Raw genomic sequence first — 25,828 nt, forward strand, 5'->3', positions numbered from 1 at the left:
TTTTGATTATATATATATATATATAGGATGATGGTAGACGAGCTATCGCGTTTAGGCACTATGTGCTTTGGGATATAGACGCACGTGTTAGGCCATTTGTGATCGAGGTAGGTTTTTACGGGATCACCCAGATTGGTCATATCAGGCTTGATTATGGACTACTTACGGCATTAGTTGAGAGATGGAGGTGCGAGACGCACACATTTCATCTTCGTTGTGATGAGATGACAGTCACTCTTCAGGACGCAAGTTTGCTATTAGGGCTAAGAGTGGATGGTCGTGCTGTCATTGGACATGTGGTTGAGCAATGGGATGACGTCATGCAGCGACTATTGGGTTGGGTCCCTCCACGTACACAGCGACAGGGTGCCTCTGTTTGATTGTCGTGGCTTTTGGATAATTTTGATCATCACAGTCCACCTTTCGATGGAGCTGGAGATGATGTATTACGATAGTATGCTCGAGCCTATATTTGGGCCATGTTTGGGAGTTTGTTGTTCACGAGCACAAATGGCGATAGCGTTTCACTTCACTATCTACCGATATTGGAGGACTTGCAGCAGACTAGTACTTATAGCTGGGGAGCAGCCGTTGTAGCAGTTTTATATCGAAATCTTTGTCGAGCTTCTATGAATGGAGCAAGAGGGAGGGTGGATGTGCAATGTTACTACAGGTTAGTATTAATTATTACATTTGGAAGTTATTTTCGTAATTTTGTTTCTCGTTGTGTTCGTAAATTTTATGCGTGACACTTTATATATTTTGTAGTTATGGTCGTGGGAGCAACTACATCTATGTCGCTTAGAGATTGTTAGGCATATCGTACATGGACTCGACGAACCTTTGCCTCAGCTAGGTGCTATCTGGAGTAGGGATCAGACTTTCAAGAATAATCCCACCACTGTGATTTCGTTTGCTAGGGCTGAACTTGATAGTCTGGGGCCTCATCAGGTAATAACCACAATTTATGATAATTGGTAAGTATATAAAAACTTGTGGGGTACATATCTTATTCTTATTTTATGCGATAGGTTGTGTGGATGCCATACACAGAGGAACGACTTTCTACAGCGCCACAAGTGTGTGTTGAGGGATTCCATATTTGGGCGTCAATCATACCGCTCATATGCTATGAGATAGTTGAGCGTCATTGTCCTGATCGTGTCATGCGACAGTTTGGACTATCTCAGCATATTCCAGAACCAGTGGATACGAGCGCTACTTTGCACGAGTTGAGTAAGAAAGGGTGGAGCAATGTGAATTGGGCTGACGAGAATGCAGTGTGGGTACAACAGTGAGACCAACGACATGACCTAGTCGTATAGGAGCGTATCGCAAACTTAGGTTTGGATTACTATATGTGGTGGTATACAGCTACCATGCGCATATTTATCAGTCCTCTAACAGAAACTCCAGTAATTCCACAGCTAGAGTACGAGCCTCACATTAGTAGGCTACATCGAGTTTTAAGTATTTAAGGAATGTATTGTTTATGCATTTTTTCATATATTTTATGGTTTCTTAATTAACTATTATTCATATGTAGGCTCATTTTGTAGCGGAGGGGGCTAGGATTGCTAGTGCTGCTATGGCTAATGCTATTTCTGATGCCACTTCTGTTATAGCACATGGTTGGTTCACGACATGTCGAGATATTCTAGATGTGCTAGGAGAAGGACATCGTCTTCACCAACCAGCAGATCCAGTAGAACCTGCACGTGGTGCTAGAGTGAGAGGAGGTTGATCACGCAGATGAGGTTGGGTTCCTACTTCACATCACAGTCAATATGAGGTTGGTTCATATTCTAGTGCTGGTCCATCTTCTACATCAGCTCCATCTTCCGCCCCAACCATCTGGAGTACGAGTACTAGGCCGAGGACGGGGCGCTAGAGTCATTATGTTTATATTATTACATATTTTATTTCGACTCATTACGTATTTTAGTTTGAAAAAAATGTTAGCATAACAATATTATCTTAAAATGCTTAACTTCTAAACTAGAGTTATCCATTATGTTTATATTATTACATATTTTATTTCGACTCATTACGGACTGTATGCATAGACATAGCGGTCTTTCCGACACATCAACCAATATTCTTCTTTCCTGATCCTTGCTTTGCCATTAGTTTCACAATCGCATCTCCTGATCGTCCTCTTGCAGAAGATTCGACAATCTTCAAGGAAAAAAAATAATTATAAAATAAAATAATACACAAATAAAATCTCATATTTAATTACTTGTTACCTCAAAATGTTTTGTATAATCGTTGGGGATAATTGCAGGAGTACGATATGCATTGTCACTCAAGTCAATAGCATGGTGACACACATAAAGATGAACTTCTCCATGTGCTGCACCAACGATTTCCATATCAGAGTAGTCAACTTCTTCTATAAGGTCAACAAGACCAGACGAAATAGGTTGACCATCTCCAAGATATTTCAACTGCGAAAATGCAGTATTAATATTAAGCCCATTTTCCACATAATGCCAACAATCTATTTTGCTCCATTCCTCAATTTTACGAATCTTGATGATATCCACTAACCCAAATTTGTATTCGCGATTATTGTTGACCATGAAACCACCATGGTGAACAATAACTGTGAAAGCGGTCGAAAATTTCATCCTACACAATACAAAGTACATAGTCAAATAGCTATTAAATTAAAAACATAACTACTTCAAATTACAAACATATTTTACTCATACATAGTCAAATAGCTATCAAATTAAAAACATAACTACTTCAACCCCTAGATTCGTGTGATTTCCTGTTATGTCATGTTTGACCACAGACACTACATTTGTAGTGTGAACTTCCTTCACGCATATCCATCTCATTAGTCAATCGTGTTGATCTTGGCCGACCTTTCGCTGATAGTCGAAGTTCTATGTCTGGTGTTAGCAATGGCCTATTATATATGGGCCACCCCATTTCATCTGGTATTGGATGGAAAGTCGGTGCATAGGAAGCCAGGTACGAAACGGAAGTGAAGTACGACTCCACATACTGCTCATATTCTACGTGGTTTGTGGAACAACAAGCAATAACATGCGAACATGGACGATGATACAACATCTACATGTTGCATGAACAACTCTGTTCTTCAGCTTGATCCCCAATTTGGACTGTATGACTTCGTGTGCCTTGTAAATTAACTTCAGTTCGGCGAACACTTGTGGAAACTTGAAATGTCGATGGAGCATGATTGAACTGTCGTACTTGATGCCGCTTGGATATGTGAACTTCTCGCAATAGTGCTCTCGTCACTTTCTCTGGCCATTCTTTACCTTTATGCAAATTTTGATCTGCTGTGATCCTCCTTGTCAAAAAGTAGTTATTTGATCGATAGAAAGTTAATTGCACAAGAGCAGTGACAGGCAAAAACAGACCTCCTTTTAGGACACTGTTAAAAATTTCTGACATGTTGATAGTCATGTTACCATATCAATGTCCATCATCATATGATAATGCCCATCTTTCTTTCTCTTCTTTGTCGAGATAATGCCATGCTTCGGCATTTAGTTCTTTCCAGTTTGTCATCTAAAAATCAAACTTCTCTCGAGATTTCTCTCTACCCATAATATTCACGATGGATTTCAAATTAGAATCTTTGAACTTTGTCATGACATTGCTGGCTAAATGTCGGATACAATATATGTGGAATGCGAATGGCTCAGGCCATTGCTCTCTCATTGTGCGTTTGATGCTGGGATGTCGATCGGACAACACGCATATACCTCGACGATCAGTAACATAAGCACGGATACAATTTATGAACCATTACTAGTTTCCGATTATTTTTTGCATCGACCAAAGCATAACATAATGGGAACAACCCATTATTTGCATCAAATGCAACTCCTATGAACAATTTCCCCTTATACTTTCCATACAGATGTGTGCCATCAATGTTGATCAATGGACGACAATACTGAAACCCTTCAATACATGGCCTAAAAGCCCAAAACACACGTCCAAATGTAGCTACTGAGTTGTTAGAATTCTTATGCTCAAACAGAACAACCGTGCCTGGATTCGACATCTTTAAAGCTTCAAAGAACTTAGGCAGTATAACATATGATGCCTCAAACGATCCAAATAACTTCTCCGTTGCTTTCTGTTTTGCCATCTAAGCCTTGTAATAAGATACTTCATGCTTTAGTTGTGTGGTTGCAAAGGCTTGTATAGCAGCAACACTAATCTTCAAATCAGCTCAAACAATAAACAAAACCGCACTCCCCAAGTACTCAGAAATCCAGTTGTCGATGTCCTTGTGTTAAAGAGACATTTGTGCATGTATGTGGCCCTTTTAACACAGTTATCATCCACATTTTTATTGACTCCTTCGCCATCGCACGAAGATACCATTTGCAAGTCTTGTCCTTCAAGCATTTTAATTGAATAATTTTTGTATTAGAACGCTGAGTCTTGTATTGGTAGTTGTTCTCTATGTGCCACGCTTTCTCCGCATTAAGCAGTTCTGCCTTATTCTCGAACACTTGCTTGACTTCTAAGTCACCTTCAGTCCCCTGATTAACATAATCCCAATCCGTGCATACTGCATCATCAAAATTAACATCTCCAAATTCAGGTATTTGTGGCACCAGGTGTGTATGAAGCCCAACATTTTCTGCAATGTCATCAACAACATCATCATCCTCATCCTCAACGTCACTAGCATCAGATTCTATGGAACGTTCCTCATCTTCAACCTCAACATCGTTGTTCGCAATCGCCTCCTCAAAATATCGGTGTTTCACTACCACACATTTCTGGGATCAACGTGACATTAACATCCGGTAATTAATGTTGTAAAGAAAAACTTCCACCAGTTGTCTGGGTACAATCAACCCAAGGAGCAAATTGACTGTAATCGTACTCATATTCATATGAAAAATATTGATTTCTCCATGAAGTAATTATCACCGTTGTATTACAATATTTTTATACAAATTAAAATAATCAAGTTCATATTCCAATTAAAATACTCAAGATAACAATAACAGTTAATCAACAATATTTATAAATAAACTACACTAATAACAACATTAACAAAATAAAATAATCAAGTAAACATTAACAAAAATAAACAATTTTAATATTACAATTAAATTAATGACGACAACATTAACAAATCAAAACTATTTTTACATACAAACTACATTAATCAAGACAACATTAACATATTTAAACAATTATATTATTCCAATTCAAATAACGACGACAACATTAACAAATCAAATCTATTTTTACATACAAAATAAAATAATCAACTCAACATTAACAAATCTTTTAATATACGTAATTAACAAATTTAAACATAATATAAGATAAGATATGTACCAAAAACCGAATGCAAGTATAAATCAACAAAAAATTATTACCATTTAGTTGCTCGACGGTTATTGGAAACCACTTAACTCAAACACTCCCTCCCTCCCTCTTTGTATGACTTCTTTTGTTTGTGCGTATCACAGAATGCCTTTGGTTTGGTCTATAGACAAAAGACGCATTGTTTACAATTGCGGCATTGCTGGGATTCCATGATGATCCCGTCTTAAACCGCGGCATTACCTTGGATTTTAACGAACTGCTACTACTAAAAGCGGCACCATGATGCCATTGTTGAGATATGAGGTGCTGCTGTTCAGATCTCACTGTGCCGCTGTTTCAAACAGCTGCTAAAGACTTTTACACCAAACCGTTGTTACAAACAGCGGCATCACTAAAGGCAAATAGGTGCCACTGCTGTTGGTAACAGCGACACGGTGCTAGTTCCCTAATAAATTACAAACCAGAGACAAATACCCAATAAAAAAACGTACGGTTGCTAAAACCAAAAAAAACTCTTTTTATTTAGTACACTCCATTAACCCTTTAAAAATACACAAGAATGAGATATACTTAATAAAAAATAGGGTACAAATAATATTCATCAATACTTAAATTAATTATAATAATAAATTATATATATTAAATTAATTTTAATAACAAAATAAAAGAATAATTATTAAATTGAAGACAATACTTTAATCAACAGTTTTCGAGTAGCCCCTAACCCTAACTTCTGAAACACTGCCAAGCCTTCAACAGTTTTCGAGTAGCCCCTAACCCTAACTTCTCAAACACTGCCAAGCGTTGATGGACGAGGTGTGTGAGGGAAAGGACTTCTCCTTCCCTAATGAGGAGGAGCGAATCCTCCAATTCTGGTCGGATATCAAGGCATTCGAGACCCAGCTCAAGCGCACGGAGAATCTCCCGGAGTACGTCTTCTACGATGGCCCGCCTTTCGCCACTGGCCTCCCGCACTATGGCCATATACTCGCCGGGACAATTAAGGATATTGTCACTCGGTATCAAACCATGATCGGTCACCATGTCACCCGGCGTTTTGGCTGGGACTGCCATGGGCTACCCGTCGAGAATGCCATTGACAAGAAGTTGAACATCAAGAGGAGGGATGAGGTGCTGACGATGGGGATCGACAAGTACAATGAAGAGTGCAGGAGTATTGTAACTATGTATGTGGAGGAGTGGGAGAAGGTAATTAGCAGGACTGGAAGATGGGTTGACTTCAAGAATGACTATAAAACCATGGATGTGAAGTTTATGGAGAGTGTATGGTGGGTCTTTTCCCAGCTTTATGAGAAGGGTCTCGTATATAAAGGTTTCAAGGTTAGTGACATATAATTTTTGTTAATTGGGTTGTGAATATGGTTTATCTTCTTGGATTGATGCATCTGTTGAAGTTCTATTTGCCTGAAAATGGATTTACTTATGTTTTTGTCAATTATATGTGAATGCCTTCCGTTTTACAGGTCATGCCATACAGCACTGGTTGCAAGACTCCACTAGCTAATTTTGAAGCCAATCTGAACGCTAAGGTTTGTGAGTCAAGTTTTGTCGTGATCTCTTATTTTTCATGAAAGTTTGGGATTGCTAATACTCTTGATTTCAGTGAGTGTAGCTGATTTTTTGTTATCCATTTAATTTTTTTTGAATGTTCGTGGGGGGTAAACAGCTTACTCCTGATCCTGAAATAACGGTGACATTTCCAATTATTGATGACGCTCATAATGCTGCTTTTGTTGCTTGGACAACCACTCCATGGACCCTTCCTAGTAACCTTGCCCTTTGCGTCAATGCGAATTTTGTATATGTGAAGGTATGCCACTTCTGATATATTTAGAAGATATCTTTCTGAGAACTGTGCTGGATATTTAATATATGATTTCTGTATTTGAAAACAATTTTCTGTGTTATGTATGAGTTCTCTACCAATAATTTTTTTGTTCACCATATGAATGTGCAGTTTTTAGTTTTGTAGTTAAATTTATGCTAAAGGGCATTAAATCCCAGGTTCGCAACAAATACTCTGGAAAAATATATGTGCTTGCTGAATCTCTGCTGTCAGCACTTGATACTGAGAAGTCAAAATCAGATGTAGCTAATGGTCCTGGTAGTTCCAAGACATCAAGTTCTAAGACCAAGGGTTCTTCTGGTGGAAAATCTGAAGTTCAAGCTAATTCATATGAAGTGCTGGAGAAAATCCCTGGGTCTTCACTCGTGGGAATGAAGTGAGTGCTTCTGCTTACTTTTCGTCTATGAGCATTCCTCATGAATATCAACTGCACTTGTTCCAGTTTGCTGTTTTTTTTACTTCTTTAGCCCTTCAATAGATAATGTTAGTGGTGCTTGCTTTTGTTACTCTCTCCAGCTCTTCTTTGTTGCAAATTCCATCTGCATCTATTGCTTCCTAGTTCGTTAGATATCATATTCTGACTGCTACTTCCATCAAGAATGACGATGCAAACCTTATCGTGGCAAAATGCATATACATGTTCTGAAAATATTTTCCTGCGATTTTTCCTCATTTTCTTCAAGTTTTGGAGTTGTAATCAGCATCTCACTACCAAGGATTCTCCTTCGTGCTTAGCCTTTATCTCCCTTGTTTCTACGAGTAATACATACATTTCTTCCTCATCATCCATATAATCATCAAATTCTAGTGGTGATAACTCCTCCTCATTTCCTCACTATCTTTTAAATGCTTCAAGAAGAACTGCTCTTCAAAGATTATTGGTTTTGGGGATCATCCCGTTCTGTTGCTTATGAGAATAATGTTTGTAGGTAGATACATAATTTGTTGAAGGTTGCACTCCATCAATGTTTTTTCCCCTAGTTTCCCTATTGATGGCAGGTAATTATAGTCTTTCTAATTTGATTGTGTTTGGAACTCATATTCTAGATCCGTCAGCAGTCAAGTACTGTGTGTCTGTGTCACTTGTACAAGATTATTTCTAAGTGAATAGTCCCTGACTATCTGACAGAATTTCAACTTTATGTTATATCTCTCCTTATTTGAAGGATGCTTGCAAGGCCAAACTTATGTTGTTAGTATAAGGCCTGTTTTTAGCAGGCTTGAATTCTCTGGAACGGTATGTATTGCAGGTACGAACCATTGTTCAGTTACTTCATGGAGTTCTCTAATGTAGCATTTAGAGTTGTTGCGGACAATTACGTAACTGAATCAAGTGGAACTGGAATCGTTCACTGTGCTCCAGCATTTGGTGAAGATGATTATCGAGTCTGTATTGAAAATGAAATAATTAGTAAGGTTGGTAAGCAGATTCTATGTACTAGTGGTTGATATTATATAGTTTGTTTGCTATTTCCTTATGAACTCAGCCCTGTAAATAACAAGTTTGGATGCTGCACTGGATTTTAGACATTGAGAGATGGTAGCTAGTTACTATGCTAAGTAGCATCTTATTGAATTCTGAAGGAAGAAAATTGATTTAGAAGAATAATATAAAGGCACTTAAAGGGTTTTGAAATTCCAAATGCTTTTAGTGTTTTAAGCAAAATATGATTGCAGTGTGTAAGTACATAGCAACTTTAATATCATCTTTAATAACTGCTTTATGTATTTCTCAAGACTAATGGATTAATGAGAAGGTAGTCTATCAGTAATTAGTTGCTCTGTTGGCCGAAAATAAGGGACTTATATTTGTTTGAAACAGCCGTTCTTTTTCTGTTTTGTTTCTCTTGCACGCTGTTGCTGTAACATGAGAAGAAAAGTTTCCCAATGTTTTAATTCTCCATTCCTTCTTATTTTTCTTAATTCCCTCCACCGTGATATTTTATGTTATGCATATAGTCTTATCACCTGATATTGGCTGTTATGATTTTTGTCCTCTTGTTCTGTAGTATCACTTTATGATTTTTTTAACTCTTGCAAATAGGGGGATAATTTGATCGTTCCAGTTGATGATGATGGTTGTTTTACTGGAAAAATTACCGATTTTAGTGGTCGCTATGTCAAGGATGCTGATAAGGATATTATTGAAGCAGTGAAGGTGAGAATGTCTAAAGCAATTTTTTATTATAAATGTAATGTGTTATAATTCTTTTACTTTGCTATCATCAGGAACATACTATGCACCAGAAAAAGATGTCTGTGTGACTGAGTTTCGTTTTTGTCATTGCGATGTTCTTTTCTTTAATAGATATTATAAATTTGGAAAATGGCTGTTTCACGTGGTGAAAAAAGAGTCTTTATTTTTTCATTGACAATTGGTTTAGTTGTATTAAAATTTTATTAAACTTCTATCCATTAAAAAAAAACTCTTACATTGCAGGTTGTTGTTTTACTGAATGAAATTTTGTTTATTTTTCAGGCAAAGGGCAGGCTTGTAAAGTCTGGAACCTGTACACATTCATATCCCTTTTGTTGGAGATCTCAAACTCCTCTGATATACAGAGCTCTTCCGAGTTGGTATGCTCATTTCTACAACGCGTGTTACCCAATTTTTTTGTCAGGTTGCCTTTTACTGTCTTATTTTGGAGAGCACATTGTTGATTAGAACTGTCTGGAAGTGGAAGGATAGGCCGATGTATGAGGGACTTAGCCTTTTACTGTTGCCAACAATAGAGTCCTTAGATGTAAACTTATGTGTCTTCCATTGAAGTTAATTCGTAGTCTGCATGAAGTTAAGTGCTGATATGGTGAGTAATTTGAAGGATTTCAAAATGGGTGTTTATTTTTTCAGAATTATTGATAGAGTATTGTTGTAATGAATATATAGGTCAGCAGTAATAGTTTGTATTGTGCGTCTTACCTATGCATCAATTAGTGTTCTAATATTAATGCAAGTAGGCTGAACCTCGTAGGAGTCTAAATTTTCCTAAATTGACTTCCTTGGTTGTTTGGGCATCATTGGAAGGCAAGCTTAGCGAAATTTGAAGCATGATAAGATCTATCATTGGGAGGATCGTTGATTTGCGCTTTATGGTGGTCTTATACATTGTGAAAAATGAAAGAATGGTTTCTATCGTTCATTCATGATAAGAATTATTTCTCTTTCTGCCCATAAATAATTATTATCCTCTTTCATTGATTCATGCTTGGGTTTATATGTTCCGAGTTTTTTCCCGCATTATGAACATGTATTACTCCTTTTTTTTGTGCATTTATATAAGTATAGGGCTTGTATGGAGTTGGAAGTTCAGTTTTCTTCAGATTTTTGGCTTGGCTGTCCTAACATTTTTTTGCTACTGTTGCTGGCCGATTTATTGTTCTTTGTACTTCTATAAGTTTTCTAGTGAGTTTGCCTTATGTAATTGTGCAGAATGGAGTTTTATTCCCATATGTAAAGGATAATCTCGCTTAAAATGTTATCTGTTAGTATGTTATGATAAATCTTATTGTCCTGCCTGATTTTCCTTTGCTATATTCTAATGAAGATGGACTGTGAAATTATGTTTCTAGGTTTGTTCGAGTGGAAGAGTTAAAAGAGCAATTGTTAGAGAATAACAAACAAACTTATTGGGTACCTGATTATGTGAAGGTTAGATAATGTTCTCCCTAGCATATTTGCGGGTGTTTGCCTTTTGCTTGAATTACAAATTCAAGGTATGAGTTAAGTTCAGTTGTTTGTGTTATGAGCTCTTTGAACTTAATTTCCATTCGGGAAAAAAATTATATTCTTTTTGTAGCCTTACCTGGTTTTTCATCATTATCAAAATTATGTTTTTATTTTTGTCTCTTCACTCTCGGTTAAGTTGCCCAGCAGGCGTGATGAAAAACTGTAGCTAACAAAGTCAGTTTATGTGATGTGGTTGATCTTTGCATTTTTTACATCATGGTGTTACGTGTTAACAAACGACGACTTATCTATTAAGGCCATATCTGAAGTAGGCTCATTTCCCTTAACATTTTACAGGAAAAACGCTTCCACGATTGGCTGGAGAATGCGAGAGACTGGGCTGTTAGTCGAAGTAGATTTTGGGGCACTCCTCTTCCTGTATGGATAAGTGATGATGGGGAGGAAGTCATAGTCATTGATTCTGTTGACAAACTTGAAAAACTTTCTGGTGTTAAGGTTTGCTCTCTCTTTCTCTATCTCTTCCCCCCACCCGCCCCTGCCCCTGCCCCATCTGTCCCATCAGTGGCCCGAGTTTAGACTAGCATGTGGCTTAATTTTTTTTCTTTTCTTCGGGGCGATAGAATAATTTTCGTGGAGCTTCATATATGAAGAGTTGAAGACCTAGGTTACCTCATTTGTTTGTAGGATGCGCAATATTTTCCAGTATCTTTTTAATATTTGCTTGCGGCATCTTTTTTTTTCCTAGCCTACTTGGCAAGACAACGAAATGTAAATTAGGTTTCTTCACATGATAGTTTGAGTTTCCATGATGGTTTGGAAAGGATGGGAAGTAAATACATTCTGCATCTACCTATTTGGCTGGTGGAAGCAAAGGGAAGAGGGAGAAAATGATTTCAGAAGGAAAATATTTGGTTTTTGAAAAAAGAAGCAGAAAATCCACTATAACAAATGAATTAACTTTAAAAGAAAATATTAGTTATCATCTTTATCCTTGTTTTAAATCCCCTATTTTGGACTGAAGAACTTTTGTAGCTTGGAGGAAGAGCAAATCTTTCAAAATCTATTTCCTCGTGTTTGCCTTATAAGCAAAGCAAGTGTTTTAACTCCGTCTCTTTCCTCTATTGGTGCTTGCATTACTTCCAAGGTCACTTTTGTGAGGCAAATGGGAAATGGGTTTTGATCTATTATATTTGAGCTTCCCTTTTCTTCTTACAATCAACATTCTTTCCTTAAGATGTCCTGTGCTTAGTTTATCTTACTGATAAACTCTCAATACATTTTGTTATAGGCTAGGTCTATGATCATAAGCTGTTACCTTAGCTCAATGAAGTTTTAGCATCTTGTATCATGCCGTAAATCTGTGACATTATTTAACAGGGACATAAATATGAGATTTTCCTTGCTTCCTTTCCTTTTGTTATATTTTATGGACGCTTTCATTCTTGTATTTTGAAATAGTCCTTACTGCATATTTTCTCGATTTTCACTTCTATTTATTTAATTATTGTGTTTGGAAAATGTTTTATCTCGTTATTTTTTGCTGTGCTACTGTAACTGATTGCTGTTATCTATTACCTACAGGTGTTTGATTTACATCGCCATAACATTGATCATATTACTATCCCATCCAGTCGTGGTCCTGGATTTGGTGTGCTTCGACGTATAGATGATGTAAGATCAGTAAATCTGGGTTATTATTGTTTGTTTCAAAAGGAAGCTATAAATTCTTAATTTTGATTGCTGAGTTATTCTTCGTCTTTCCCATTTACGATCAAACATATGATTTGATGTCATTAGTCTTTGAGTTGATAAACCATCAACTCATAGCGACATAGCTTTGTACTTTTAGTGTTCAATATTTTGACAGTCTCTGTGAGCCAGGAATATGTAATTGGGGCTAGATTGCTGCTTTATTTGGATGCAATCTTTCTAGGGATGGTCATTAGTAGCATTACTTGCTACTAAAGAACGATTTGTTGATCTGCCTTCTTGTAATTCGGCATAGAGAATTTTATTAGCTGAAATAGCTTATACTGCAAGTTTATCTCTATGTTAATGGGATTAACTCATCTAAGTTGATGGGGTTGCTAGGCTCTCTCTCTGCTATGAAGTCGTGGTCCAAACTATCTCAATCCCCATATATGTCCATTCCATTTGTCGACCCCAAAAATTTGGGGCCTTGCTATGATGCCATTAATTTATGATAATCTTTTTTTTACTTAAATTTCTGAAGTGTTTACTTACTCTTCCCAAATCCTTATTCATACTCAGTCACTCACAATTGAGCAGCTTTGGTTTCTCAAGATTTACTCATACTTTTTTGAAGTGCTTACAAACTTTTCTGATGCACCGTTCACTTTTTTAGTGAACTCCGACTTTTCATAAAGTTTCCTCAATTTACTCGAGTATTAGAGTTCTTACTCACAATACCGTAAAAGCTTACTTAGAACTGCTTTTAGAAAGTCACTTAGAAAGCCCCCAAAAATGTGAACTTTAATGTTTTTTTATAATGTTATGTCAATACTAGAAGTGATTATATATATAAAGATTGTGAATGTTTTATATGCCCACACATACCACTAGTTTTATGCACCAAAGCTTTCTTTTGTAACCTTCATTGAATTCTGTTCTAAATTCCTTTATGCTGAATGCATCTCTTGCTAAAAGTTGGACACAATATAAAGCAATGAATTGCAACTAGAGAGTAGAGAAGAACTAAGTTGAGTTTTTGTGACCTGCATGGAATGAAAACAATATAATGGGAAGAAAACATTTTGGCAGAAATTTAGGTCTGCTCCTAATTGGCAGATCCCGATTGCACTATCGAAATTACAAGATTCATTTGGCACATCCATTGGAGCAGTTGCTCAGTAAATAAAAAGTTTCCAAATGAAATAAAACATAATTGGACAATGATGCTCGTTTGCATAAGTGGGAAGGTGTGAAATTTTTTAGCTTCTTAGAAAAAGAAAAAAAAAAGAAGAAAAGAGAACATTAGATATTTGTGTAAAGGGCAATAAAACTCGGAGAATTATATATCAAGGCAAGGAGGAATGGATTTGTTAATTTATGTTGTTAAGGTGAGACGGGAGAGAGTACCATGGTGTGGTAATCCTTCGTGTAATGCATTCTCATTTTGTCCCCTATTGCAAAAGATTGGAAATGATACAATTGGCAGTTATGGGATTGTTTCTTGGAATTTGAAATTTGGACTATAATGTTTGGTAGTTTGATAATGAGTTCTTTTCTAGTTTGCTTGTTGTTCTGATCTACACTTTTAAGAGGATGCACTTTGGCCTTTTAGTCTCTTGGAAGTTCGATTTCCTTGGAAGGTTTTTGGATGGAGAGGTTTCTTTTTATTTATTCATATGTCCCAGATATTCTTTTGCACATATACACTTAGAAAACTATGCTTAAGAGATAGTTCTTGTTTTTAGTTTGTTCTATATCTGCAAGCAGATTCTGAAGCTGAATTTCATATTCCACTTCATTATTCATTTCAGGATATATAACTTGTTATGAGATTTTTGTTTAGAGAATCTAGGTTCTGAGGTTCCAAATTATGGAATCCGTCAGCTTGGATTTACTAATTTTGAGTAGTTGTATTGGTGGTGTTACACTTCTACAGTTCTACTATCATTCTCCAGTTTTTATTTCTGTTTGAAGTCAGTCGTTAGTTTATGGGTCCTATCTTATATACATGTGATGTGCTAAGGTAGAGGCACCTTTAGGTTTTTTTCGAACATGTGTTGCATATGAAAGAAAGTATTTTAGATTTTAATGGGTAATCTTGTCGTGTTGCATAAAAGTTCCATTAAAATTATGAGTTTTTAGAAATTTGAAGATTTATCCTTTGTAGGATCTGAAATAAAAGTAATTTAGTTATTGATATGGTTACTAAATGTATTTTTTACTCAGCTAAAAGTTTGGACACTGTGTATGCTTCAAAACAAAAAATTGGAACAAAAAAATTAAAAGATGTAACAATAGTAATTACCCTTTTTTTGGTTCTCATTCAAGCATCTCACTTTCATTTTATTGTTTGCATGCTTATGACCTCACTTGTTATTGATTAGGGAATAATTTTTATAATGTAACTTCTGTATATCTTTGGTGGCGGTTACTATGCTACTTTTGCATAGTGTATGTCACCATTTTCATCACTTGCTTGCTAGACACCTGAGATTCAGGGCACACTTTGATGTCAACTTTTGTTAATCCTTACAGGTTTTCGATTGCTGGTTTGAAAGTGGGTCAATGCCATATGCGTATATCCATTATCCATTTGAGAACATTGAACTTTTCGAAGAAAATTTTCCTGGACATTTTATCGCAGAGGGTTTAGATCAAACTCGTGGATGGTGGGTTCATAGTTCTCAAAGATTTTACTTCCATATTTCTGTATGTTAGATTGCATCTTCATCAAAATCCATTGTTCTTGTAGTTTAGGGAATACCAGAATAGTAATACATGTTTCTTAAATTGCTATTATTGTATTGCTAATACCAGTGACATAATACATGCTATAGTTAATGCCATGTTTTTCAGTAGGCATAATATACACAAATAGTTGTTCCACATTATTCACGAAATTCACTTTTTGTGAAGTTAAATATTTTTGCTAATTTCCTGGGGAGTGCTTTGATCCTTCCGGACGAAATCGAAGAATTTATAGGGTGTCCAAAAACAGTTGTTCCACATTATTTAGGGGATTCATTTGTTGTAAAGTTAACTTTTTTTAATTTCCTTGGGAGTGCTTTGATAGGGATTTCGTGTATCCAATTGAGTAGTTATTCACAAGAAAAAGAAGAAAAAAGGATGGTATGTATTCTATAGGATTAGTGAAGAGTTTCATAGGATCTAAGGGCGAAAGAGAATCCATATTGTGGAGTCCAAGCAATTTCTCTTCTCGATTTGTAACCCCAAATTGTTTGGGACAAAGGCTTTAATGATGATGATGATGATGTAATTATTTACAATGAAGAGATCAACGACTTATGAATGTTTAAATTTTCTTTCCCTGTTTGGTCCTTCTCTACTAACTAAGCCTGAAAGGACATTTTCTTTCGTGTTTCTTTTCAGGTTCTATACGCTCATGGTGTTGTCTACGGCCCTATTTGGGAAGCCTGCATTCCGGAATCTAATTTGTAACGGGCATGTCCTGGCAGAGGATGGAAAAAAGATGAGTAAAAGCCTGAAAAACTATCCTTCACCAATGGAAGTAATTAATGATTATGGAGCTGTAAGTTCTTTGATGTGCGCAATTCAATATTCCATTTTATTTTTTCTTTCCATCCATTTCATGTTGGCTTTCTATATCATTTTGCACTGGACATTTCTTATTCTAGTTTATATGATTTTTCTTTTCGAGAGTTTTGACAGCTCTTAAGAAATTTTTTTTCTAACAAATATTTTGGCCTGTATTTTACTTGTTATGAAGGACGCTTTACGGTTATACCTTATAAATTCTCCCGTTGTGCGTGCGGAAACCTTGCGATTCAACAAGGAAGGAGTGTTTGCTGTTGTAAGTATTGTCTATCAAATATCCTGTTTGCCTTTTTTGCAGTTGTGATTTCCATCTTTCATGAAGGTTTGATTAAGAATAATTTATTATACCTTTTCTTATATATGGCCTAATTTTTTATTCTCATAAACTCTTATGTGATTTCTTCTATTCAGGTCAAAGATGTTTTCCTTCCATGGTATAATGCATATAGATTCCTTGTTCAAAATGCCAAGCGACTTGAAATTGATGGGCTTGCACCCTTTGTTCCCACCAATTTAGCCTCTCTTCAAAATTCAGCTAATGTGCTTGACCAGTGGATTAACTCGGCTACTCAAAGCCTTGTTCATTTTGTACGCCAAGAAATGGATGCATATCGACTTTACACGGTAGTCATCTATAAATCCCTTTGTTTCATTGCATTGCATTTATAGCTTTTCAATCTCTTTGTTGCATTGCATTTTATAGCTTTTCCCTGAGAAGATGTATTGATTTTTTCCCCCTGAATGGAAAATAAAAATTTTATTGATCACACAACATGTTTGTGCCACACTACTATAGTTGTGTCAGGTAATGGTCTTGCTCCTTCAAGTTACAATCGTAATCTACAGACACTTGAAACCAGAAAATCAAATTATATTGTCGACTACATTCAGTTTTACATAAAGATGCTTCTTCTCCTTGAAAAATTATATTTTTCCTTTCCAGTCATATTGTCCAAAAAGAAACCAAAGGCAGCATCGCCAGCACAACCCTCTCACTCTTGTTCTTGAATATGTAGGATAAAGCGAATAACACATCTTTGATTGTATGTGCCACAACCCATTGAATACCCAACAAGTTTCAAATCATTTCCCACAACTTCGAAGACCATTCACAATGAAGGAGAATGTGATTAACATTTTCTTCCTTGCTTTTGCATTAGAGTCAGATTTTTTTTCCCGAACTGCTTCCCACATAAAATGTGCCACTTTTGGTGGTGCCAATGTCTTCAGGACAGCCCTTCATGGGAAATTGTCGTTCACATCTGCTTCATATGTTCTCCCTAAGGCTTCGAAGTAACTCCTTACAGAAAATATTCTGTCCTCCTCCTTCAACCAAAGGCAATCCTCCCTTTCTTCCGATAAAGTCTCTTTTGAATCACATAAGATTTTATAAAATTCATCAAAAGAGCTAATTTTCCAGCCAAGAACTTGTCTATTGAACAATATATCCCAAAAAGTTTCCCCATGAGCCACTTTCCGGTGTTCACTCGCCATAGCTTCTTTGTACCTCACAATTCTAAACAGGTTAGGAAATTTGTTAGTTAATGCCATCTCTCCACACCACACATCCTCCCAAATTCTCACCTTACCCAAATTTCCTACTCTCACCATGGTGTTAGGAGCCCAATCATCCCACTCTTTGTTAATTTCCTTCCAAATACCCCAACCACTAGCCCTTCTACTCTCTAGTGTTCTCCCCGCTCCATATTTAACATCAATGATCTTCCTCCATAAACTACTCTCCTCTTTTGTAAATCTCCATACCCACTTTCCCAGAAGGCTTTTATTGAAAAGGATCAAGGATTTCACTCCCAATCACCCCATGCTTCATCTCTCGTTTTACAATTTTCCAATTCATCAAGTGATACATTTTAGTTCCATTTACATCTTCCCACAAAAACCTATTTTGTATATTTTCCAACTTCTTCGCCACAGCGACCGGCATTCTAAAAAATGATATTTGATAAACTGGGTGCTTTGTCTCCATCACGGTTCCATACAGCCTCTTTGACTTCTTCCTCATCAAACGGCATTTTCAATAAGCATGACTCCCCCTCTGTGTACCAGGTTCTAGCTCTGTTTTTCTTTCAATTAAACTAGGTATGGTTTTGGGGAGGACAAGAAAGCTTTTCATCCTCTCTCTCTCTGGATGAAATATACCTGTAGTTAAAACTGGAGAATACTGGAAAAGTAACCTGTCCCAACAGGAAAAGCAAAAGACTGTTCTTCAAAAGTGAAAAAGAAAAGCAATAAATTATTTTGGGATTTGTTTTATAATAGTCTTGTGGTGTTGGGATCAAGTTGACTTTGGGAATTCATTGTTTTTATTCTTGTGAAATATTGGGCATATTACAACTAGTATTTGACAATTTGTGGTACATATTCCAGACCATTTGTTGGTGATAAGATTTTACTGAGGCATTTGATTGATGTGGCGGACTAATTATTGTGTACCTGTGCTCACACAATTGTAGGTTATTCCATACCTCTTGAAGTTTCTTGACAACCTTACAAATATATATGTGCGCTTCAATCGGAAGAGACTAAAAGGCCGTACTGGCGAAGATGACTGTCGGATTGCTCTCTCAACTCTTTACAATGTATGTTCACAGCTACTTTGTCATGTTTGTGACACATAAACAGTTTGTGGAACTATACTGGCAGACTGTTTAAAAACTATAAAATGGATGTTTGTATATTTCCAAATACATGGTCTTTACCTCAGTATACTTTCACTCTGGTTGGTGACTTGTATCATTGTTCCTTAGGTGCTCCTGACATCGTGCAAGGTGATGGCACCATTTACACCATTCTTCACTGAAGCTTTATATCAGAATTTGCGAAAAGTATGCAATGGGTTAGAGGAAAGCATTCACTACTGCAGCTTCCCCCAAGAAGAGGGAAAGGTATCATCAGATTCTAAACTGGTTGGGTGATTAATATTTATCCCCATTGAAAGGTGCTTGTGAATTGTGTATTATAAGTCTTCGTGGTCTTTGTTTCTTTTAATGAATTTGATTTTTTTTACTGAGTTTTGGAAATCTACATCATCACCTTTATAAACTGTGGTCAGCAATATGAATCCACACGAGAAAATCAATTTGAGTCCAAGCTATGGATTCTTCTTTGCCATTCATCCATTGCATGGATTCTACATTTGGGAAATCTACATTTTATCAAATTAATTTGCATGGTTGATGTATGTATGGTTGAATTTTTACATACGTCAGTATCCGTCCACCATTTTTGCTAGGGAAGTTTGTGAATATCTAGTGTTTGGAGTTTGTGGAGGCAAACATTTTCTGGATTTTAATTTTAGCAGTTTTTTGCTATTGAATAGTTTTCCCAATAGGGGCCTAAATGTCTAAGGAAAATTCACTATCAATTTGACCAGAACCGTATCAGTTTCCAAAGCCGTTTGACCAAAAAGGTCAAACAACCAAGCCGAACCGGATTGATTGGTCCAGTTTGCCGTTTCAGTCCGGTTCGTTGGTCTCATTTGCACAGCCCTACTATCAAATGTGCTTTGTGTTTATTTATTTGGTTTTTCTTCTTTATGGGTTGTTGGAACTCTATTAATGTTACTTCAGTGGTATAAGGTTTGATTGAAATTTTATTCTATTTCAGAGGGATGACCGTATTGAACTAAGTGTTGCAAGAATGAAGACCATAATTGACCTTGCCCGCAATATTCGTGAGCGTCACAGCAAGCCTCTTAAATCACCTCTCAGGTCTTCCTGCAGCTGTCATTTTTGTTGCATAGTTATTCTATGGCTAATATGCTGATGCATGTATAGCTCTTTTTTCCTCCTTCATGGTCTTATTTCCTTATTTCTATTTTTTCCCGAGGAATTCCAGGGAGATGATAGTGGTTCACCTAGACACAGACTTTCTTGATGATATAACTGGAAAGCTGAGAGAGGTTTGCCTTTAATTTGGCATGTTTGTGTTAGCTGTTGTTTCATAGGAGTATATATGTTTCCCCATCAAGTTTCCTCATATTGTATATTGGGTTTAGTTTCCTTCTGGTGTACACTCAGTTTGGCAATTAAATTCAAGCATTCTTTTGGTTTTAACTGTTTTTGTACCATGGACATTGGCAACTCCGATTTTGGCAATGCCAATTCCCTAATAGGCTTCTATGTTTTCTCATTATCTTTAGTTTCTATTCCCCCACCTTCGGGGAACCGTAGTATGATTGATGGCATGATATAGACTGATTGTAAACATGAAACCAGAGCGAATGACTTTTCGAAGGTATTCTTTCAAGAGTATGTCATCCTAGAAACCTAGGCTTATTCAAAATATGGTACTTTGAAGGCTAGGTAATAAATGATTACCTCATTAATTGGAAAATGATTCCGTCCACATGCTAGTTCCGAACGGGTGCTTGAAGCAAAGTAGACTAATTAATAGTCCTCAATCTTAGGGTGTGAAATACACTCCTAAAAAATTTAGACCTCACTGTAAACTAAGATTAATAGACATGGTATTTAAGTATTTCCATGCTTATGATGAAGAAGTGTATAATAGTGCTTTTATGGCATGGATGGTATCGTGACTTGATGCTTTTCTGTTTGATGTGTTTGGTAGATATGTTGCTAACCATGCATTTTCTGGCCCCTAGTGATGGGGTGGGGCCTTCCGAGTTCTATTAGGAAACTTCATGCTTTTGTTTCTATAAGCCTCCTAGTCTCTTCCCGCTGTCATTTATGTATATTTGTTTCATTGTAGTATGTGCTCGAGGAACTCAATGTAAGATGTCTCATCCCATGCAATGATACCTTGAAGTATGCTTCCCTACGTGCTGAGCCAGATTTTAGGTATGCATATTGTTGCTATTTATTTAGTTATTCTGTAATGATGTAGATTATTATTTTTTTTATCAAAATGAAATATTTGAGTTCCTGTTTTGTCGTTCCTTTAATGCTGACATTCAATTCCTTCTAGTGCATTAGGAAAACGTCTTGGAAAATCTATGCGAGCCGTTGAGGAAGAAGTCAAGGCGATGTCTCTGGGTGATATCTTAGCATTTGAGAAAAATGGAGAAGTTACTATTGCTACCCACCGTCTAATGCCTACTGATATTAAGGTGCATCATCTGGCTTTGCTTGGTTGATTGATCATTATGTTCGTATGATTGCTAATTTGGTATGTGATGTGAACCGTTGGCAAACATATTGAAAAATTAAACTACACATCTTAGGTTTCTAACTTGAAGCTTCTAGGTGGTGGAGTTATGGACTAACCAACATACCAAAGTCACTTTTTTGTTACACTTTTCAACTAATTAATATATTAATTTTACATACCGTCTATCACACATTCATACTTTTAACTCAATTAAATAATGTTAATTTTACTTATCAATTATTAAATACCAACAATTAACTTTCAATTAAATATTAGACATATTTCTTGTTAGGGTTTTTGCCTTTCTGGCTACCGTATGACGACAATAGTTTGGCACGAACAAGCACCAAGTTTGATTTTTTAATCCTTTATTATACACTTATATTAATAAATAATAAAATAACATTAGGTAAATTAATTTAGGTGATAATTTTTAGTTACATTAGTAGTTTAGTACTGTAATTTTATAATATATGTTTAGGGTTTAGGCACTTTAGGGGTTTAACTAGGGTTTAGGGTATTAACATTTTATCAACATCTATTTAGGTTTAGGGTTTAGGGTTTTAAGATTTTTCAACGTCTATTCATGGTTTAGGGTTTAGGAGTTTAATTGGGATTTAGGATCTTAAGATTTTATCAACGTATATTCAATTGAATTAGTATTAGATTTTTATATTTAACTTAGGATTTAGGGTCTTAAGTTTATATTCAACATTTATTCATTGTAATTAGAGATTAGAGGGTCATATTATGTTTAGGGTTTTAGGGTTTAGACTTACCAACAAAGTTTAGGGTCTAGACATGTTTCTTTGCAATCAATTAAACTCTGTTACTTTGATTTTAAATATAATAATAACATATGCATATAAACATAAATATATGTATATATTTATATATATTTTATGAGTGTTTAGGTATATAATATCTATATTTTATATATACATATATATATTTTGTAGGGCGGGTTAGGAGACAGATCCCTCCCCACCCCGTCCTGCATGCGGGTTGGGCTTCTGTGCCCCATCACCGCTTCATCAAAGCCTCAGATCGAGGAAAATCCGCTTGGGTACAAAATGTCATCCCTAGTCATGAAAATTAAAAATGAAGTATGAGGTGATCGAGGAAAATCAACGTTAGAAAGCTTGCTTTCGAAGTTTTTACATTGAGATTTGCGACATCTGGTTCTTCCAAACAATTTTATACTCCAAAAACTATTAAAGAAATCTCTGATCATATATGGAGACTGAGTACAAGACTCCAGATCATTTAACTGGCCTCCCGTACTAGTTTCTAGCAGTCATTGAAAGGATTTTATATTTCTAAAGTGGAAGGACAATTAAAATAAATAGAAGCATTTGATTAGAAAACCTGAGTATTGTAACTAAAATTGAACTAGTGTCAGAGACATTGAATTGACTTTTATGCATAATGCTTAAATGGCTTCTGTAGTCCTATTTCTTTGCATGTTTGATGATAAATACTGAATCTTTTTGTTCTAAGTCTTATATTAGTATATGTTTCTGGGGGTTGAGCGTATATGTGCTAATGGTTTATAACCTCTTTGTCCACATGTATTTTCTATAATAGATAGTGACCCTGATAGAACTCGTGTCACAGTTGTCCTTTATATTGGGAGTTCGGTACTCTGATTAATTTTCTGAGGAGACACCGCAACATTTTGGTGATGAATCATTGATTAGGAGCTTAACTTCTCTTTCCAGAGATTATGCTAATTACCCATTTACTTTTGGGATTTTAGGTTGTAAGAGAATTCAAGCGGCCTGCTGGTTTGACGAAGAAGGAGATTGATGCTAACGGCGATGGTATGGATTATTGTTGCCTTTATTATATGATATGTTTTTAAAAGGTTGGGATGCTGTATGATTATGGTGCTTCTTTGTTCAGGTGATGTGTTGGTGATTTTGGATTTACGACCAGATGAGTCATTGTTCGAGGCTGGTGTGGCTCGTGAGGTACGTTGCTTATCATGATGTTGCTATCATATTTTATAACAATATTTCTTCCAGTTATTATTCTACATACTTTTAGGCTCACAAATCACCAAATAGCATATTGCTTTTGTTGGCAATGGTGGAACTAGTGTTACAATGGCATTCGTTTTATAATGATTCTGATGTAGAGAATTTTTTTTTGAGCATTTTCGTTTAATATTTGCTCATTTGGAGTGCCCATAATTCACGGGAGAAAACAGATACAGATTTCTGATGAACTGGCTATTAATATTTTGTATTTCAGGTGGTTAATAGAATTCAGAAATTGCGGAAAAAAGCTGCCCTTGAGCCTACTGATATGGTTGAGGTGTACTTTAATTCTCTCGATGATGAGAAATCAAGCGTCGAACAAGTTTTGAAGTCACAGGTAGGTCCTCTTTCTGGATTTATTGCAAAATCCATTTCGTGTTTTGCCACTGAATTGTCCATCTTATTTGCAGGAACTATACGTTAGAGATACAGTTGGGTCTTCATTGCTTCCTTACGCCAAAATGGCACCGCATGCAGTAAGTTGTGCCGATATACACTAAATTTAAGAATTCCATTATTGATTATTAAAGTTTTATCATTTTTCCCAAATCTGCATGCTATTTTAGATCATCTTTGAGATACAGATGCCTTTTTACAGTCTGCTTTGAGGTTGCTTGCACAACTTATAGTGGGCATATGATTTTAAGTAAGAAAGATGCATGAAAAGTTGTATGCTGATTAAAGGCTTCATTAGTCCTGCCTTCATCACATCTGATTCTGATCAATCCTAGTAATTAACAAATAGACATGACCAGAAATGATTTCAGTGCTCGCATCTTAGTTGAAATCAAGCGGGTACTACTGATCCTTCAGCCTACTTGAGACTTCGTTGTCATTGCTGTTAATTATAAAATAAATTCTACTCTCTAAGAACTCGCAAATTTGTTTCTTTTAGAAGGAAAATTATGGTGTGTTACGTACGCTATATTTTGTCATGATAGAAAAAGACTACAATCTTTGGTTCTACTTTTTGGTTCTTTTTTGGAAAAAGCTGAAGTAAAATATGCTGTGTCTTAAACTTCCTCAGTGAAAACTGAAAACTGATGTTGCAGAGTGTTATTGCATGACTACATTGGACTGATGTGCTCTTGTTTCACTTCCATAGCTGCTGTGATTCTACATATCAATAGTGCCAAGCTCATGAATTGAAATTATGCCTTGACTATGAAAATTTTGTCACGGTTCATATGCTATTTTGACAAAAATTAGACAGCGACCATTTGTGGGAGTGAATATACATGGTCAAAAATTAAAATGATTTGAGTATGAAAGAAATAAGAGCTTAATGTGTTGGTTTTAGCTATAGATAGCTGAATGCCTAAATCACATTGTTCCATGCCTAAATCACATTGTTCCAGACAGACATAGATTTTTGGAGTTTTAAATGGAATTGATCTTTGTAAATATAATTACTTGCATGAATAAATTATCTTCTTCTTTTCTTTTTTTGTAGTCATTGAGTAAGATGCATGTCTGTTGCTTCATTTTTTAACGTGCATATGTGTTTCACAAATTATAGGTCATCCTTTATGAAGAGAGTTACCATGGAATTTATAATTTATCATTCACCATAACTTTGGCAAGGCCGGCGCTGGTTTTCAATTCAGAAACTATCCTAGCTCTATATGCAGGTAGTTCTCTCTTGCACGCACACACACAAACACGCACAAAATCACATATTCACTCATAAAGCATTTGTAAATGTTGTTGCAGGAGAGAAAAGATATGCACACAATCTAGAAATATACTTGCTATCAAAAGATCACTCTTATTTGAAATCAGAATTCAAACGGGGGAATGGCAAGGTTTGTCTATGTTTACTGAGTACATGGGTGGTTTCAATTTTGGATAAGTTTCTTTTTAACCCTATTTTTTTTCCACCCCTTTTAACCATACCTAGTAATTGCTTCCGGATGTGTTATCTTTGCAGATAACAGTTGATTGTATTGAGAATCAACCTGCCGTGGAGGTGGAATTGAGAAAACATGTTTTCTTGACTGTCGGCGACTCATAACAATAATTTCTGCTATATGTAGGACTCAGATTATGTTGTAATTTGTAATAACGAATGTGTTTTTCTCGGGTTCACAAGTCCAACAGTATATTTTTGGTGTCGAACAAAAATCAAATGGACCATGAAATCTATAGGTGCAAGTTTATGAGGTAAAGTGGGCAGTGTTTGATAATATATGTGATGAAACGACACTACATTGTTAGAAGAGTGCAAGTTTATGAGGTCGAGTTAGAGCGCATGTTTAGGCGTTTGATCCGTTTCATTGCTCAACATTCTTACCAATTATGAGAATTGCATTCTTTGATTCTTTTGTGATAAATAAACCAATGAAGTTCAATTTTAATCTTTGAAATTCATGGTCTTACATTCACGTGCAATTCAGGGTGTATTAGGTTTAATATCATCATGTTACTGTTACTCTTCTTAAATAGAACCAATCCATCTATCTATCTTCAAAAACCTCCCTGCCC

General features: G+C 36.0%; 1 protein-coding gene across 3 annotated transcripts; it reads left to right on the forward strand.

Moving 5' to 3' along the window:
* The first annotated feature begins 6,118 nt into the window (after positions 1 to 6,118).
* On the forward strand, positions 6,119 to 25,585 carry LOC120009362 (isoleucine--tRNA ligase, cytoplasmic-like). Of its 3 annotated transcripts, none has more exons than XM_038859921.1 (27): positions 6,119 to 6,687; positions 6,831 to 6,896; positions 7,034 to 7,177; positions 7,372 to 7,589; positions 8,464 to 8,629; positions 9,258 to 9,371; positions 9,693 to 9,790; positions 10,784 to 10,862; positions 11,238 to 11,396; positions 12,483 to 12,572; positions 15,129 to 15,262; positions 15,984 to 16,143; positions 16,342 to 16,425; positions 16,581 to 16,793; positions 18,644 to 18,769; positions 18,938 to 19,075; positions 19,797 to 19,900; positions 20,028 to 20,091; positions 20,904 to 20,992; positions 21,120 to 21,261; positions 23,062 to 23,125; positions 23,208 to 23,275; positions 23,559 to 23,681; positions 23,755 to 23,820; positions 24,864 to 24,975; positions 25,058 to 25,149; positions 25,275 to 25,585. In XM_038859921.1, exons 1-27 carry the CDS (start codon positions 6,154 to 6,156, stop codon positions 25,356 to 25,358), a joined length of 3,531 nt encoding a protein of 1,176 aa, XP_038715849.1. In that variant the 5' UTR covers positions 6,119 to 6,153; the 3' UTR covers positions 25,359 to 25,585. The 3 variants fall into 3 exon arrangements, with proteins under 3 accessions (XP_038715849.1, XP_038715850.1, XP_038715851.1); XM_038859923.1 differs by having other exon boundaries at positions 6,508 to 6,689; positions 6,838 to 6,896; XM_038859922.1 differs by lacking the exon at positions 9,258 to 9,371.
* Positions 25,586 to 25,828: the final 243 nt, after the last annotated feature.

The sequence above is a fragment of the Tripterygium wilfordii genome, chromosome 11 (genome assembly GCF_013401445.1).
Source record: "Tripterygium wilfordii isolate XIE 37 chromosome 11, ASM1340144v1, whole genome shotgun sequence".
In the NCBI taxonomy this organism is placed as follows: Eukaryota; Viridiplantae; Streptophyta; class Magnoliopsida; order Celastrales; family Celastraceae; genus Tripterygium; species Tripterygium wilfordii.